This window comes from Oncorhynchus nerka, linkage group LG14 (assembly GCF_034236695.1).
Source record: "Oncorhynchus nerka isolate Pitt River linkage group LG14, Oner_Uvic_2.0, whole genome shotgun sequence".
NCBI lineage: Eukaryota > Metazoa > Chordata > Actinopteri > Salmoniformes > Salmonidae > Oncorhynchus > Oncorhynchus nerka.
Genome location: NC_088409.1, coordinates 54,351,454 through 54,367,104, shown reverse-complemented (window position 1 = coordinate 54,367,104; position 15,651 = coordinate 54,351,454). Strand labels below are relative to the sequence as shown.

At 43.6% G+C, this 15,651-nt stretch overlaps 1 protein-coding gene across 1 annotated transcript in view; it reads right to left on the bottom strand.

Annotated features, from left to right (window-relative positions):
• Nucleotides 1-15,651, bottom strand: part of LOC115141489 (out at first protein homolog) — a 40,057-nt gene that overhangs the window by 4,487 nt on the left and 19,919 nt on the right. Inside the window, exons 2-3 of the mRNA XM_029680388.2 lie at nucleotides 1,836-1,970; nucleotides 1,190-1,370 (exon numbers count right to left, since the gene is read on the bottom strand). Coding sequence (XP_029536248.1) covers nucleotides 1,190-1,370; nucleotides 1,836-1,970 — 316 coding nt within the window. The remainder of the gene's footprint in view (nucleotides 1-1,189; nucleotides 1,371-1,835; nucleotides 1,971-15,651) is intronic.

The following is a 15,651-nucleotide window of genomic DNA, read 5'->3' as shown; positions in this document are numbered from 1 at the left end:
TTACGCATTTCTGTTGAAGAATAGCCGTAGGCAAGCACATTGCGTATGTGGTCACATGGTGGCTCCGAGAGAGATTCTTGCGTAAAGTACAGAGGTAGCCATTACTCCAATCGGTCCTAGAGAAAAACGAATTGTCCCAAAGGATATATTATCGAATAGATATTAGAAAAACACCTTGAGGATGGATTCTAAACAACGTCTGCCATGTTTCTGTCGATATTATGGAGGTAATTTGGAAAAACAATTCAGTGTTGTGGTGACCGCAATTTCCCAGCCAAACGTGAAGAACAAACGGAGCCGTTTCGCCTACAAAAATAATCTTTTGGGGAAAAAAATGAACTTTGGCTATCTACCTGGGAGTCTCGTGAGTGAAAACATCCGAGGTTCATCAAAGGTAAACGATTTAATTTGATTGCTTTTCGTGACAAGGTTGCCTGCTGCTAGCAAGGCATAATGCTATGCTAGGCTATTATAAACTTAGACAAATGCTTGTCTAGCGTTGGCTGTAAAGCATATTTTGAAAATCTGAGATGACAGTGTGATTAACAAAAGGCTAAGCTGTGTCTCAATATATTTAATTTGTGATTTTCATGAATAGGAATATTTTCTAGGGATATTTATGTCCGCTGCGTTGTGCTAATTAGTTTCAGGCGATGATTATGCTCCCGGATCCGGGATGGGTAGTATCAAAAGTTTAAAAAGTATAAATCATTTCAAATTGCTTATATTAAGCATACCAGCCGGCACCATTTTATTTTTACGGATAGCCAGGGGCACTCTCCAACACTCAGACATCATTTACAAACAAAGCATTTGTGTTTAGTGAGTCCGCCAGATTCAGTAGGGATTACCAGGGATGTTCTTTTGATAAGTACATGAATTGGACAATTTTCCTGTCCTGCTAAGCATTCAAAATGTAACGAGTAATTTTGGGTCTTAGGGAAAATGTATGGAGTAAAAAGTACATCGTCTTCAGGAATGAAGTACAAGTTGTCAAATATAAATTGTAAAGTACAGATACCCAAAAAAACTACTTAAGTAGTAACTTAAAGTATTTTTACTTAAGTACTTTAGACCACTGCAGATAAAAATGAAAGGTTATCTCCCGGCCTCTCATTTTCCATTTGTATTAATTCCCTTTGGGACGACATTATCTGTGACACACTGTGCCCACATTCATTCTATTGACCTCTCTCCAGCCAATGTTGGACGTCCCTCTCCCGGGTGTAGATGGCCTCCCGGGCCTCGCTGCACATGTTGTAGATGTGGCTGCTGAGCTGCCACGCCCGGCTCAGGTTCAGCGCCACGTTCATGGTCAGCTGGTCCAGGCCCCGCCTCTCCTCGGCCATGCGGATGGCGTGAGGGTTTTTCTGATGGACAGCAGGACAAAGTCAGTCATGTCGCCAAGGTCACTTTATCAAACTGAGATAATGCTCATTCACTTCCCCCACTCCGAGCAAGGACACTCACTGACCTTATTTGTTACTTGTTATTCCCTGTATATTTCCTTTGGTGTTATCTCTGATTAGACACAGCAGGAATAGGTGAAAGCAACATAGTGGAACTACAAAGGAAGCTCTTGCTAGCAAGTATCATGTTGTGTTAGATCAGTGATTACCCGAAGGAGAGGAAGAAAGGATAAATGTAACATTCAAACAAGGCCATTCAGTAAGCGAATTTCCCTGTACTACTAGTGCATATGTAACGGAGGAGGTTTGGAACCACTCTCGTGTGAATACTTCTGTTATCTCCCTGAGCTACTAATGCCTTGGCTTTAACTCGGTGACGAACAGTCTTGAAGCACCAGAGTTGGAACCCCGGTCGGTGACACATACCTGTCTGAGTCGGGCCATGGACTCGCTGGGGATGAACTCGTTGTGGTTGAGGCGCGAGATGAAGCACAGGGCCTGGTACTGGCTCTGGCCCCTCTCCAGCTCCCCAAGGATGAGCGCCCGGAAGATCTTCACATCCTGAAGCGGAGAGAGGGAAGAAGACAGATTGTGAGGCAGCATGACTGCAACTGCATAGGATCTGGGTTGTGTTCATTATGCACCAAATGGAAAATAATGTTGAAACCGAGGGACTTCCTAGACTTTTCCAATAAGAAAGATTTACATTTTCAATTTTAAAAAAGTTTTGCTAGGGTGTGTCATACTGTTTTGGACCAGTATAGTAGGCTTGAAACAAGTTTGGAATGCACATTAAGCAACTGAATCCTTCATTCTGCATCTACATTATAATGAGAGATTTGGAGAAAAGAATTCTACAATTTACAGTCTCCTTTCACTAGAACTGCTTATTTGCACAGTCAAATCGGTGCACAAAGAGTTCAACTAAATCAACACCCATAACTTCAAAAGAGGAATCATTTAGTTACACTTTTCATGTTGACAAAACAGAAAGATGTTGGAAGGTTTTAGCATGACTTTGTTGCTGTTGGCAACCGAACAAGAAATCTGGCTGGGCCCCAAGGCCATAAAGAGCAGCTCTAGCCGAGGACAGCAAAGCCACAGACCTGTCTCCCCCATTCATCAGCTCTCCGTTCCCTGACATCCTCTTGGCTCTTTCTCCCTCTCCCACACACACACACACACCTCCTCAGCTTTTCACACACACATCCCAAGCAGACAGCCCGCAGAGGAGAACCAACTTTTACTCTCGGGGGAATAAGGAGGAACTCTTGGACAACTCAGATAAACAAGCTAGATCTACAGCCACCTCCAACCCCCTTTTTGTTTGCCACCTCTCAAGCTCATTCGTCTCACTCTCCTGTTTGGGAAACTGTACTTTAGAGCAACACATCCATTTGGTCTCCAGAGATACTCGTAATTCATTCACCTTGTATGGGAAATCTGGTAGAACATGTTGCATGTAACGCCAGGACCGTGGGTTTGAGTCCCGCTGGAGCCACCCATACGAAAGTGTATGTACACACGACTGTTAGTTACTTTGCATAAAAGGCTCTGCTATATAGCATTTATTATTGTCGCGTTCTGACCTTTATTTGTTTTGTCTTTATTTGTTTTGTCTTTATTTAGTATGGTCAGGGTGTGAGTTGGGGGGGGTAACTAAAGCTAACTCTCTCTCCTCTGCTCTCATCCTTCTAGACCTATCGGCTGCCTTGATACTGTGAACCATCAGATCCTCCTCTCCACCCTCTCCGAGTTGGGCATCTCGGCGCTTGGCCCACGCTGGGATTGCGTCCCTACCTGACAGGTCGCTCCTACCAGGTGGCGTGGCGAGAATCCCGTCTCCACACCACGTGCTCTCACCACTGGTGTCCCCAGGGCTCTGTTCTAGGCCCTCTCCTATTCTGCTATACACCAAGTCACTTGGCTCTGTCATAACCTCACATGGTCTCTCCTATCATTTGCTATGCAGACGACACACAATTAATCTTCTCCTTTCCCCTTCTGATGACCAGGTGGCGAATCGCATCTCTGCATGTCTGGCAGACATATCCGTGTGGATGACGGATCACCACCTCAAGCTGAACCTCGGCAAGACGGAACTGCTCTTCCTCCCGGGGAAGGACTGCCCGTTCCATGATCTCGCCATCACGGTTGACAACTCCATTGTGTCCTCCTCCCAGAGCGCTAAGAACCTTGGCGTGATCCCTGGACAACACCCTGTCGTTCTCAACTAACATCAGGCGGTGGAGGTTCATGCTCTACAACATCCATGAGTACGACCCTGCCTCACACAGGAAGCGGCGCAGGTCTAATCCAGGCACTTGTCATCTCCGTCTGGATTACTGCAACTCGCTGTTGGCTGGGCTCCCTGCCTGTGCCATTAAACCCTACAACTCATCCAGAACGCCGCAGCCCGTCTGGTGTTCAACCTTCCCAAGTTCTCTCACGTCACCCCGCTCCTCCGCTCCTCCACTGGCTTCAGTTGAAGCTCGCATCCGCTACAAGACCATGGTGCTTGCCTACGGAGCTGTGAGGGGAACGGCACCTCAGTACCTCCAGGCTCTGATCAGGCCCTACACCCAAACAAGGGCACTGCGTTCATCCACCTCTGGCCTGCTCGCCTCCCTACCACTGAAGTACAGTTCCCGCTCAGCCCAGTCAAAACTGTTCGCTGCTCTGGCCCCCAATGGTGGAACAAACTCCCTCACGGCGCCAGGACAGCTCACCACCTTCCGGAGACACCTGAAACCCCACCTCTTTAAGGAATACCTAGGATAGGATAAAGTAATCCCTCTCACCCCCTCCCCTGAAAAGATTTAGATGCACTACTGTTCCACTGGAGGTCATAAGGTGAATGCACCAATTTGTAAGTCGCTCTGGATAAGAGCGTCTGCTAAATGACTTAAATGTAAATGTAAATGTGGGGGGGGGGGCAGTCTGTTTCTCTATTTCTGTGTTTGGCCTGATATGGTTCTCAATCAGAGGCAGCTGTTTATCGTTGTCCCTGATTGAGAACCATATTTAGGTAGCCTGGGTTTCACCGTTGGTTTGTGGGTGTTTGTTTCAGTGTGTGTGTTTGTCGCCACACGGTACGGTTTCGGTTTGGTTATTTCACGTATTCGTTTATTGTTTTTGTATTTAATTGTGTTCAGTGCTTTTCTTATTAAAATCGTCATGAACACTTACCACGCCGCATCTTGGTCCGATCCTTACTCCTCTTCAGACGAAGAGGAGGACATCTGCCGTTACAATTATCTAGCTCAACCGGAGACAAACAAGCAGCTGATAATGACTCACAATAACTGGAGGAATGTCCAAGTCAGTGACGTTGTCGTTGCTTTAATTGATCTGTGTGTTGGAATAGCAAAGCACATAATTGAAGTATAATCGGAGCCAGACATGAAGGAATCATGGCATAAGGGAATGAGAATTTAAGAAAACACAGAAGGGGAGGTAGCTATATAAGTAGTGGCAGTATAGGACCTCCCAGTCAGTAGACAAATGGGGCAGCGGCACTGGGTGGGAAGATGAGAGCTGTTGTGTGTGTGTGTGGCATTCCTGTCAGATAGGGAGAGGGGGTTGGGTTGGGGGGAGGGACTGCTCCAGGCACACTCGGGGTAATTTCAGGAAAGCTCTAACAGCTCTGCTCCTTTCCTCTAAAACCACCTCTGACCTCAGCCACCGTCAAAGGGGAGGAGCCCGGGCAGACAGCAGCAGCAGATGGGGTAGTACAACGGGAGGACATGGTGATGCAGCCGAAGCTTCATGTTGTCATGCCAGATGTTAAGACTGAGTGACATCTATATATTACATTTAACATCCTGCTCTAAACTATGTTGGAGACCTATGTGAATTTCTAAAAGGCAAAAAACTGAGAAGTGTTTTTATGATATATATATATATATATAAAATCAAATCTGTTTTAAAATAAGAGCTAAAAAAAACATGCATGGGATTTTTGGGATACTGTCACTAACCCAGTAAATGGGTATAATTTATTCAAATAAATAAGATGACACCCTCTGTTCTATAAATACAGCCGCACGAGAAGGATCATGCTTTTTGTTTATCTGGAGTAGTCCTAACTTCTGGCTGCAACAGAAGCTCTGTTGCTCCAAGTTACTAGGTTGGCACCCTCCCAGTCCTAAGTACCACAGCTACACCGTGTGATCGAGGAAAAAGAAAGACATTAGGTTACAGGATAAAAGTGAGATAATGTGCAACAAATGATGGGCCGTGTCAGAAAATGGCATAAAAAAAGGTAGTACACCTGCTCAAATAATGACAGACTGTAAATAAGCCATGTCATGAGCAAGGAACCATGCAAGAGAATATTCAAGCCTAAGCGATCAAAAGATCGATCACCCACGACTGCGTGGCCACGCACGCCTCCAACTCAATCATCAAGTTTGCGGACGACAACAGTGGTAGGCTTGATTACCAACAACGACGAGACGGCCTACAGGGAGGAGGTGAGGGCCCTGAATTGACAAACTGAATTGGTCCACCCACACAGACAGCATCGTGAAGAAGGTGCAGCAGCGCCTCTTCAACCTCAGGAGGCTGAAGAAATTTGGCTTGTCACCAAAAGCACTCACAAACTTCTACAGATGCACAATCGAGAGCATCCTGTCGGGCTGTATCACCGCCTGGTACAGCAACTGCTCCGCCCACAACCGTAAGGCTCTCCAGAGGGTAGTGAGGTCTGCACAACGCATCACCGGGGGCAAACTACCTGCCCTCCAGGACACCTACACCACCCGATGTCACAGGAAGGCCATCAAGATCATCAAGGACAACAACCACCCGAGCCACTGCCTGTTCACCCCGCTATCATCCAGAAGGCGAGGGCAGTACAGTTGCATCAAAGCTGGGACCGAGAGACTGAAAAACAGCTTCTATCTCAAGGCCATAAGACTGTTAAACAGCCACCACTAACATTGAGTGGCTGCTGCCAACACACTGACTCAACTCCAGCCACTTTAATAATGGGAATTGATGTAAAATATATCACTAGCCACTTTAAACAATGCTACTTAATATGTTTACATACCCTACATTATTTATCTCATATGTATACGTATATACTGTACTCTATGTCATCTACTGCATCTTTATGTAATACATGTATCACTAGCCACTTTAAACTATGCCACTTTGTTTACATACTCATCTCATATGTATATACTGTACTCGATACCATCTACTGCATCTTGCCTATGCCGCTCTGTACCATCACTCATTCATATATCTTTATGTACATGTTCTTTATCCCTTTACACTTGTGTATATAAGGTAGTAGTTTTGGAAATGTTAGTTAGATTACTCGTTGGTTATTACTGCATTGTTGGAACTAGAAGCACAAGCATTTCGCTACACTCGCATTAACATCTGCTAACCATGTGTATGTGACAAATAACATTTGATTTGAATTGAATTAAAAACCTGCCAAGTGGGTTGGTATTGTTAAAAATATAAAAAATCTGCGCATTATGCAAATGTCTTTATGGGAAAAGCAAATGTCTTTAGCAGCAGATGGTGACAGAGTATTACTGATGTAATAAAACCAGTAACTGGGTTCCTGTGTAAGAAGAAAAAAAGGGGGGCAATCCGTGATTGAAAAGTATGTGAACAGCTGCTCGTCGAACATCTCATTACAAAATCATGGGCATTAATATGAAGTTGGTCGCCCCTTAGCTGCTATAACAGCCTTCACTCTTCTGGGAAGGCTTTCCACTAGAAGTTGGAAAATTGCTGCGGGATTTGCTTCCATTCAGCCACGAGCGTTAGCGAGGTCCAGCACTGATGTTGGGCGATTAGGCCTGGCTCGCAGTTTGGATTTCTAATTCATCCCAAAGTAGTTCAATGGGGTTGAGGTCAGGGCTCTGTGCAGGCCAGTCAAGTTCTTCCACAACGATCGACAAAACATTTCTGTATGGACCGTGCTTTGTGCACAAGGGCATTGTCATGCTGAAAGAGGAAAAAGTGCCTTCCCCAAACTGTTGCCACAAAGTTAGAAGCACAGAATCATCTAGAATGTCATTGTATGCTGCAGCGTTACAATCTCTGTTCTCAGGAACTAAGGGGCCTAGCCCGAACCATGAAAAACAGCCCCCCCAGATTATACTTCCACCAAACTTTACAATTGGCACTATGCATTCGGGCAGGTAGCATTCTCTTGGAATCCGCCAAACTCAGATTCGTCCACCAGACGATGAATGGTGATTCATCACTCCAGAGAACACGTATCCACCACTCCAGAGTCCAATGGCGGCGAGCTTTACCACTCCAGTCGACACTTGGCATTGTACATGGTGATTTTAGGCTTGTGCAGTGCGCCTGCTCAGCCATGGAAACAGATTTCATGAAGCTCCCGACGAACAGTTATTGTGCAGATGTTGCTTCCAGAGGCAGTTTAGAACTTGGTAGTGTGTGTTGCAACCGAGGACAGACAATTTTTATGTGCTACGTGCTTTAGCACTCGGTGGTCCCATTCTATGAGCTTGTGTGGCCTACCACTTGGTGGATGAGCCGTTGTTGCTCCTAGACGTTTCCACTTCACAATAACAGCACTTATTTGACCGGGGCAGCTCTATCAGGGCAGACGAACTGACTTGTTGGAAAGGTGGTATCCTATGGCGGTGCCACATTGAAAGTCACTCTTAAGTAAGGCCATTCGACTGCCAATGTTTGACTATGGAGATTGCATGTTTGTGTGCTTGATTTTATACACCTGTCAGCAACGTGTGTGGCTTAAATATTTGAAGTGGTGTCCACATATAAAAGTATGTGGACACAGGTAGGTAGCCTAGTGGTTATAGCGTTGTGCCAGTAACCGAAAGGTTGCTAGACTGAATCTCTGAGCGGTCAAGGTAAAAATCGGTCATTCTGCCCCTGAACAAGGCAGTTAACCCACTGTTCCTAGGCCGTCATTGTAAATAAGAATGTTCTTAACTGACTTGCCTAGTTCAATAAAGGTTAAATAAAATAAAAAAATTAAAATAAAAACAAATATATATATATATTAGAGGTCGACCGATTAATCGGAATGACCGATTTAAGTTTTCATAAATCGGAAATCGCTATTTTGGGACACATTTGGCCATTTAACATTTCCTTTTTTACACCTTTTATTTAACTAGGCAAGTCAGTTAAGAACACAATCTTTTTTTCAATGATGGCCTAGGAACTGTGGGTTAACTGCCTTGTCAGCTCCGCGATTCAATCTTGCAACCTTACGGTTAACTAGTCCAACAATATTAACCAGGTGAAATTGTGTCACTTCTCTTGCGTTCAACAGTTTGGGCCGCCTAATTTGCCAGAATTTTACGTAATTATGACATAACATTGAAGGATGTACAATGTAACAGGTATATTTAGACTTAGGGATGCCACCCGTTAGATAAAATACCGAACGGTTCCGTATTTCACTGAAATAAACGTTTTGTTTTCGAAATTATAGTTTCCGGATTCGACCATATTATGACCAAAGGCTCGTATGTGTGTGTGTTATTATGTTATAATTAAGTCTATGATTTGATAGAGCAGTCTGAGCGATGGTAGGCAGCAGCAGGCTCATAAGCATTCATTCAAACAGCACTTTTGTGCATTTTGCCAGCAGCTCTTCGCAAGCACAGCGCTGTTTGTGACTTCAAGCCTATCAACTCCCGAGATTAGGCTGGTGTAACCGATGTGAAATGGCTAGTTAGTTAGCGGGGTGCGCGCGAATAGCATTTCAAACGTCACTCGCTCTGAGACTTGGAGTGGTTGTTCCCCTTTGCAAGGGCCGCGGCTTATGTGGAGCGATGGTAACGATGCTTTGACAATGGCCGTTGTCGATGTGTTCCTGGTTCGAGCCCAGGTAGGGGCGAGGAGAGGGACGGAAGCTATACTGTTACTGGCAATACTAAAGTGCCTATAAGAATATCCAATAGTCAAAGGTATATGAAATACAAATGGTATAGAGAAATAGTCCTATAAATACTATATTAACTACAACCTAAAACCTCTTCCCTTCCTGTTAAAAGGATGGTTCCATGTTAAAAGGAACCACCAACTTTCATATGTTCTGAGCAAGGAACTTAAGTTTTTTTTTTTTACATGGCACATATTGCACTTTTACTTCTCCAACACCTTGTTTTTGCATTATTTAAACCAAATTGAACAGGTTTCATTATTTATTTGAGGCTAAATAGTTTGTTATTTTTGTATTATATTAAGTTAAAATAAGTGTTTATTCAGTAGTTGTTGTTAATTGTCATTATTACAACAACAAAAAATTGCCCGATTTAAATCGGTATCGGCTTATTTTGGTCCTCCAATAATCGGTATCGGCGTTGAAAAATCATAATCGGTTGACCTCTAATTGAAATATATAATTTATGCTCCAATTACATGCTCCAAGCGCAAAATTCACAACTGTTTGATACAGTTATGATAAAAAACAACTATCTGCTAAAAGCAGGATATGGCCACATAATTATATCTAGTTTTTCACCCAACATTCAGAAAAATCGGACAAAATGTGTGTTGCATTGATATCCAAAATGTTAAAAAGAGGCATGGCTCTCATTTGACATTCATAAAAAAAAAAAAACTCCCACCTCATTTACTAGGAGTCCTAGCCCATTTGTTATCTAGCGTTTTAAAAATGTCCGTGTGCTGATAAATAGACTACAAGCACGCCAAAGAGGGAGGTTTGTATCCAAACTGACTATCTGCATCAGGGCGAAAAGCCAAAAGCTAGTGTACCCACACAACTCCACTTGCAGGCTCAACGTATGATCTACAACATAGGAGAGGGTTAGGGCCCATTTCATAGTTGGTTACTTTTCGTGGGAAGCTTATTTTAAAGGAGGTACACAAAAGCCTTTTCTCGCACTCAAAAAGGTCCTATTTACAGTGATCATTCTCTGTAGCTACGCTGTAGCCATGCTACCCCGACACCTTGAGAGAGAATATGCTGTTCATGGCTGTGAAAGAGAGTCGTAAAACTTCTGTAGACCCGTAACATTGAACGAACCCATTGAAAATCAGACTGGTCACTATGACTGCTAGCGGGGTTAATGGCAGCCAGTGAACTTTTCGACGCCAGTAAAGTTGTGCCAAATGCCATCCCCAGAGTTCCTGTCGCTTCCTGTTTTCCAAGCCACTCTAAGACCCTGTCTGTTTGATAAGGCTGCTGTTTGGTGAGGCCCAGCAGTCACAGATTGACATTTGGGATCAGTGGTTTACACAGTGAGTGGTAGAGGATGAAATAAGTCTTTAAATAAATCTGTGAGAAAGCCAAATGGTGGGCTTTTTCTTATCTTCTACTCAAACTGCCAAAATGCAGGTATACCGGTGAGCACATTTAAAAAATATATATAAATTACACCAAAATATGGAAAAATGTCAAATGTAGTAAAAAAAAAGTTTACTACGTCGGGCACACGTAGGGCAGTCGTTTTGAGAGAGAACTGAGACATCCAAATGCAGTGCAAACAAACTTCTCGAAAAGCAACACAAGCCAGCTCAGCTGCACACGGCTCATTTTTGTGGAGGGAATAAATAAATATATTTTTTAAACAATTAAGTTCCCCTTTAAGCATAATAAGAGATTACCACTAGTTTTTGTGATGGTAAAGATATTGTAAAGATATTTGCATTGGTGTCTCAGAGACCTGGGTGAAAAGTCACAGGTGTACAAGGAGGATTAAGACGGAAGAAAGACAAACACAAACAAAGAGGAGGAAGAAAAGGAGCTTGGCCGAGAAATGCTGGAGTTGAGGCTAATTACGGGACACTAAGAGAAGGAATGTGAAGTCAGATTTTGGGGGATCGGTTACACCTGGCTGTTTTGTCAAGAGAATTAGCAAATGCTGGCTGGAGTGAAGGGACAATGAAAACACAGGGGGTACCGCTGCTGGGAGGCGTCCTAGTGGGTATTTAAACAGACAATAAAAAAGGTACGCTTTACTTCAAATGGCTATGTAGGTGAGAATGAGAACACGCCTAAAGGCATTGACAAAACACACACTCAAAATGTAAAGATGGTATGTACATTCATAATCTAACCATGCATGGCCATCAGATAATTCAAATGAATTAGCAATTGACAACAGTATTTTTCAAAAAATGTAAGTATTTGGAAAGGCCAGTTTCTCCAAACTAGCAGAAAAACATGCAGGTTTATTGACATGCAATTCGGATCAACATCAGTAGCTTGATAAGTGATGACCTTCAGCTATAGCTTCAGTCCCATACAGCTCCAACCCAACCTTTGTCTCACGGACATCAAAGATCAGAATCAAAAGATCGGACTCTTCAGAATCCAAATTGCTCAGGCGTTGAGTAAATACTTATCCGATCATTTCCATGGGGTCATAGAAATGTATATTTTTCTAGTGTCCTTCCGCCTTTAAGTCTAATTTGAACCATATTTTTTAGTTACTTTCATTTCCTGTTGTTTGGTGGAAGTTAATGAACAATAGCGAGTGATTAGTTCTTCTTATCCCTTGAAAGGAAGACAAATGAAAGTTGAAGAATTACACCATCAAAATAGGTTTTATCGACATTTTGTAGGAATGGCCATTTTCCCCATTAACTATTACTTAATAAGTTCAGGCCCCTTTGACATTTAATTTACACTGAAAATTGGCCATATCTGATAGATTTTACAAGGTGCCTTGTTTTCGTTGAGCTGCAGTCCAAAATATCCACAAAAGGAGTACAGATGGGTCAAACCAAGCAGAAACCACATCCATCTGTTTTCTTTAATAAAATTGTCTTAATTTAGTTTAGTGTTGCGCATAATTTGATTGTAAAAAGTTCGAAAGGTATTCGGTGTTACTGTGTCTGCCCTGTTCCTCCTCTCCTGCCTGGCTCCGATTGTGGGAACGACAAGAGACCTTAACATTAGCAGTGTTTAAAAGGCCAAAAATCTGCCTGGCGACTCGGAGCAGTATAAAGACATCGGCTAGTGGACGAGAGGCCAGGAGACAGTCCTCAGTGAGAGCAGCCCAGAGGAGAGGACAATGAGTATGGGGAAAAAGGCCCTTCAAACTAACCTGGTGCTAGCTCTGTTTGTTCTGTGTAGCCAACAGCCACAGGAGTGAGTTGGCTACAGCACAAACAGATACGGGAACAGGCTATCGCACAAAACAGCAAAATTGGCCTAGAGTGAACAAAAAAAATGCTGCCTAAATTATGATTTCACACCAAAACAACAAGGCTACCATTCTTAAGCCGCTTGTCTTAAGAGAAAGACAAACTAGACACCATTCTTCTCCACACCTCCGTCTTTAGTGTTCATGCTGATGGTCTGCTAAACTCCAAAGATATTCTGAGGAAATGCACTGCAGTTCCTGTGTATTGCTCACTTTCCTGTATTGCGCAACTTTTGCTATCTGTGGAGCAGATCTCCCACACAGGGATCAATACATGGTGGGAGATGGAGTTCACAGTAGTGGGACCTTACACAACTGCAGCGGGTGCATTCACTGGATGGCCCCCATGGTCTTAGAATTCTAACCAGTATGGTATCCATTCCTAAAACCACCTTTTCCAAGAAATGTTGTGACACTGCTTGCCCATAAATAAAATAAGTCTGACAAGTTTGTGCAAGTGACAATCGGGGTGGCCTCGGGTAGGATCCCGAAGGCGAGGCAGTAAATGAGTCAACTTCAGCTGCATTGCAAAACCGGACCCCACTTCATATTTACAAGGAAATGCTGAGAGAAATTTCCCCAGAATTCCACATGAGCAACCGGAGATAAATGTAAAAGCCACCCAGATGTTAATAATAAAAAGTTGGAAACAATGGCGCGATGGTATAATTGGGCCACAACGGACTCCAAGTGCTCGTTCAAGTTTCCAACTACTTGCCCAAGGTTACTGGGAAATATGCAATGTCTGAAAGGATAAAGAGGAATAGGCAGTTGCCAAACAGGTCAGAGATAGAGCCCAATGGGAGTTGGCTCATAAAGGCCAACCGCTGCGCTCGCTGCTCTTTACAAACATGTGGGTGTGTGGGAGAAATAAATCAATTCATTCCACGAGTTGCTTACCGTTTGGGCGTATTCATAACTTCCCTTTATTTGAAGAGAACAATTCTAGATATAAGACAGCCTGAGGGCTGAGCGAGTTGTGAAATACAATACATTTATAACACGGATAAAAGGAAGATTTAAGAGAGGGCTAAATGTGCTCGTTCACACAACCGTGGCATTGTTGGTAGTGAGGCCCAGTAAATTTAGAGTGATAGTGTGTCAGGTAGATTCCCAACATCTGTTGCTCATCTCAGCCAGTGTGTGTGTGTGTGTGTGACAAATAAGCTGCAATTATAGTTTTGGTCATACGTAGGGGTGGTATCAGGGCAGAGCGAGAGAATGTGTAAAACCTACACATCCAATGTCTGAGAAAGTGCTGGATATTAAGTCAATATTTACCGGCAAAAAAGCACTCCACAGTGTATGTATTTAAGTGTGTTTATATGACGTTTCAACCCTTGGTTTAAGAACAGAACATGCCCTGAATGTCAGAATGATGCCAGACACACTGAAAGAGCCCTGCTAGAGCTGCCCTGTTAAACTGTAAGTGCTGTTATTGTGAAGTGTAAATGCCTAAGAGCAACAACGGTTTAGCCGTGACGTGGTAGGCTACACAAGCTCACAGAACGGGACCGCAGAGTACTGAAGCGCGTAAAAATAGTTGGTCCTTGGTTGCAACACTCACTACAGAGTTCCAAACTGCCTCTGGAAGCAACGTCAGCACAATAACTGTTCGTCGGGAGCGCCATGAAATGGTTTTCCATGGCGAGCAGCCGCACACAAGCCTAAGATCACCATGCGCAATGACAAGCGTCTGCTGGTGTGGATTAAAGCTCGCCACCATTGGACTCTGGAGTGATGAATCACGCTTCACCATCTGGCAGTCCGACGGACAAATCTGGTTTTGGCAGACACCAGGAGAAAACTACTATAGTTCCAACTATTATGTTTGGTGGAGGAATAATGCTCTGGGGATGTTTTTCATGGTTCGGGCTAGGTCCCTTAGTTAGAGTGAAGGGAAATCTTAATGCTACAGAATACAATGACATTCTAGACAATTCTGGGCTTCCAACTTTGGGGAAAGCCCTTTCCTGTTTCAGCATGACATGCACAAAGCAATGGTTTGTCGAGATCGGTGTGGGAGAACATGACTGGCCTACACAGAGCCCTGACCTCAATCCCCTCGAACACAATTGGGATGAATTGGAACGTCGACTGCGAACCAGGCCTAATCGCCCAACATCAGTGCTGGACCTCGCTAACGCTCATGGCTGAATGGAAGAAAATCTCCGCTGCAATGTGCCAACATCTAGTGGAAAGCCTTCGCACAAGAGTGGAGGCTGTTATACCAACAAAGGGGAGGACCAACTCCATATTAATGGCCATGATATTGGAATGTGATGTTCGACAAGCTGGTGTCCACATACTTTTGGTTATATAGTGTACATTGTACCGTAATTCCTGTGGGTCTGTCGGACTCACTTGGTACGATGTCGCAGTGATTTGTTGAAGGTCTACAGTATGTACCTAGAGTTGGAAAATGTGTGATGGCAGTGCAGCATTGGTAGTTCTGTGTGTTACTCTTTCGACCCTCTATTCCATTCATTTTTCCCCTCATGACAATCAATGTCAGTATACAATAAGTTATTGCTCACTTACAGTGCCTTGCGAAAGTATTCGGCCCCCTTGAAATTTGCGACCTTTTGCCACATTTCAGGCTTCAAACAAAGATATAAAACTGTATTTTTTTGTGAAGAGTCAACAACAAGTGGGACACAATCATGAAGTGGAACGACATTTATTGGATATTTCAAACTTTAACAAATCAAAAACTGAAAAATTGGGCGTGCAAAATTATTCAGCCCCCTTAAGATAATACTTTGTAGCGCCACCTTTTGCTGCGATTACAGCTGTAAGTCGCTTGGGGTATGTCTATCAGTTTTGCACATCGAGAGACTGACATTTTTTCGTATTCCTCCTTGCAAAACAGCTCGAGCTCAGTGAGGTTGGATGGAGAGCATTTGTGAACAGCAGTTTTCAGTTCTTTCCACAGATTCTCGATTGGATTCAGGTCTGGACTTTGACTTGGCCATTCTAACACCTGGATATGTTTATTTTTGAACCATTCCATTTTAGATTTTGCTTTATGTTTTGGATCATTGTCTTGTTGGAAGACAAATCTCCGTCCCAGTCTCAGGTCTTTTGCAGAC